This window comes from Limulus polyphemus, unplaced genomic scaffold (genome assembly GCF_000517525.1).
Source record: "Limulus polyphemus unplaced genomic scaffold, Limulus_polyphemus-2.1.2 Scaffold1503, whole genome shotgun sequence".
In the NCBI taxonomy this organism is placed as follows: domain Eukaryota; kingdom Metazoa; phylum Arthropoda; class Merostomata; order Xiphosura; family Limulidae; genus Limulus; species Limulus polyphemus.
In genome coordinates this window covers 41732-43992 of record NW_013667113.1, presented here as the reverse complement: position 1 = coordinate 43992, position 2261 = coordinate 41732, and the positions used below count along the sequence as shown (strand labels likewise).

General features: G+C 33.7%; 1 protein-coding gene across 3 annotated transcripts in view; it reads left to right on the top strand.

Annotated features, from left to right (window-relative positions):
* Positions 1 to 2261, top strand: part of LOC106463853 (neuroglobin-like) — a 165595-nt gene that overhangs the window by 156226 nt on the left and 7108 nt on the right. For 2 of the 3 annotated variants that reach the window (XM_022391473.1, XM_022391472.1), the window contains exon 2: positions 975 to 1196. In XM_022391473.1, the coding sequence (XP_022247181.1) occupies positions 994 to 1196 (203 nt within the window). In that variant the 5' untranslated portion in view covers positions 975 to 993. The remainder of the gene's footprint in view (positions 1 to 974; positions 1197 to 2261) is intronic. The other variant, XM_013923932.2, reaches the window with a different exon arrangement.

Below are 2261 nucleotides of genomic sequence, written 5' to 3'. Positions count from 1 at the left end.
GCACACTAAATACATTTTCCTTATTGAAGAAATAATTAAAATCCGCTATAGATTTTAATCTCTATATAAATAAAATAAGAGTTTTGTCTGTACATTGCTTAGAATAGTGCAATTTCTGTCTGTCTGTCAGTGTGTCTGTCGGTAACGCTCGCGGACGTGTTTTTGGTTCGCTTTTCATGGGAAAACGGGTGCACTGATTTCGATGAAACTTTTTTTCTTTGTTCTATACATGCGTGAGAAGGTTATAGGATTTCTGGAATTCACCTTAGGGCTCCGCCCCACGGGTCTTCAAAGTTCCAATATTATTCTTATGGACATTTTTTTGTTTTAATGATTACCATGGTAACAGTGAATACAGTGTAATATTTTCAAAACAATGTTTATTATCTCTATGTTGGAAAGAAAACAACTCCTGCAAAAATTTGTTGCGTCACTCCAGCTGTCGGTTCTTTATTTTGTTTATGTTTATGTTTATCAGGATAGTACAAAAGAATATTTTAATGTCGCTTTGGTTTCTAGCGGTCAAGACGAGAACTAGTGTAAAATAATTTTAAAATATGCGGTATTCAAAATGTTAACGCATTACACTGTAACTTCGGACACTTAGAAATTAACAGGTTTGTCTTTTTGTTGACAATTCAGATAGTTTAATTATCGTGAATATATATTGTATTCAACGCCGAAAAATGGCGAAGCGTTGCTACCATGGATATGTATTGTTGGATACCAAAGTGACTAATTAAGACTATCACAAAAATGTGTTGAATTCCGAAAATTAGGGAAGTATGTACATCATGAATATGTTTTGGAATGAGGCCGAATTTGTGTTTTTTCTCTACATAAAGAATAGATATCTGTCTTTGGTTTCAGGTTAGAGTATAATACAAACTGCTCTTGTATTGAAAATTACAGTAATCACTAAATGGCATGTCACTACAACTTGTAGTAAAACAAATAACATGTTTGTCTCTCAGTAGTCAAATCAAACTCAGCATGGGGTGTGAATTGACCAAAGCTATAACTTTCAAGAAGAGAGGAAGCAGCTTCCTACAGCAACACAATGGGCCTGTGTCCGGTGAAACTGCAGGTCCAGTGGAACGTCCTGAACTGACAAGTAACCAGATAGCCCTTTTGACCAACACGTGGAAACTTCTGGTTGAAAATATTTCCCGTGTGGGAGTTATTGCCTTCATGAAGTAAGCTCATATTTTCTATAGGTTTCCATAGAACTAAGCAATCTTCAACGATAAGGCATAACTACATACAAACTTTGCATATTTTACTGTACATCCAGCTTTCCATAGAACTAAACAATCTTCAACGACAAGGCCTAAGCATATACAAACATCACATATTTTCCTGTACATCCAGCTTTCCATAGAACTAAACATTCTCAAAAATTTAGACCAAACCACTTAAAAACCTGCACTGTACTAAGTACGCAAACTAACAAACGTCTGCTCAAAAAATTAAACACGTGGGGAAACTTATTATTTGGAAGAATGAAATAAATAAAATGCAAATGTTCAACAGTGTGGTACATGTTACAAGTAACCATGTGTCTTTAGTAACATTGTGAAAACAAACGAAATATATCCCTCAAATTTTATGTTTTATGTCTTTATCATGACGGGCGATAAAGAAATCGTTCATGCTGGTTATTACTCGGAACGCATTTTCCCACGAGGGTGTCAATTTGTACAGAAAAATGCAGTCGGTAGCATATAGAATTCAGAAACATAACGTTAACACTTTCATACGATTTTTGGGAATTACGGTGTGAATACTTTATTCGTTGTTGTTTTGTTTGTCTTATGAAAGCTTTATCCAGTGCTCGAGTGCTACAAAAAGAAATGTCGGAACGCACTATATCATTTCAACAAGTTAAAAATTAAGTAAGATAACATACTTCTACTAGTGCTTTTTAGTAATAAAACTAAAAAGGAAATGGCCAAAACGAAAACTTTAAAGCAATAAGTCAATGAAATAAAAACTAAAAACTATAGAAACATTTGAAAACTAGTGACATAGATGAAATATGGTTTCTGTCCGGAACACCTTTTTTAATATCTCGTCCAATGTTATATTCTGTTGTAGGTATGTGTGTTACAGGGTCCTAAATAATATTAACCTAATGCATTTGGGGTGTAACAAAAAAAGTAAAAGTATTGTTACATCCCTGGTTGTTGGTTTATTTTCCGTAGAAATTTTTTCAAAAAAAAAAAAAACTTAGCGATACAAGTCCTTTCTTAATTAAAACT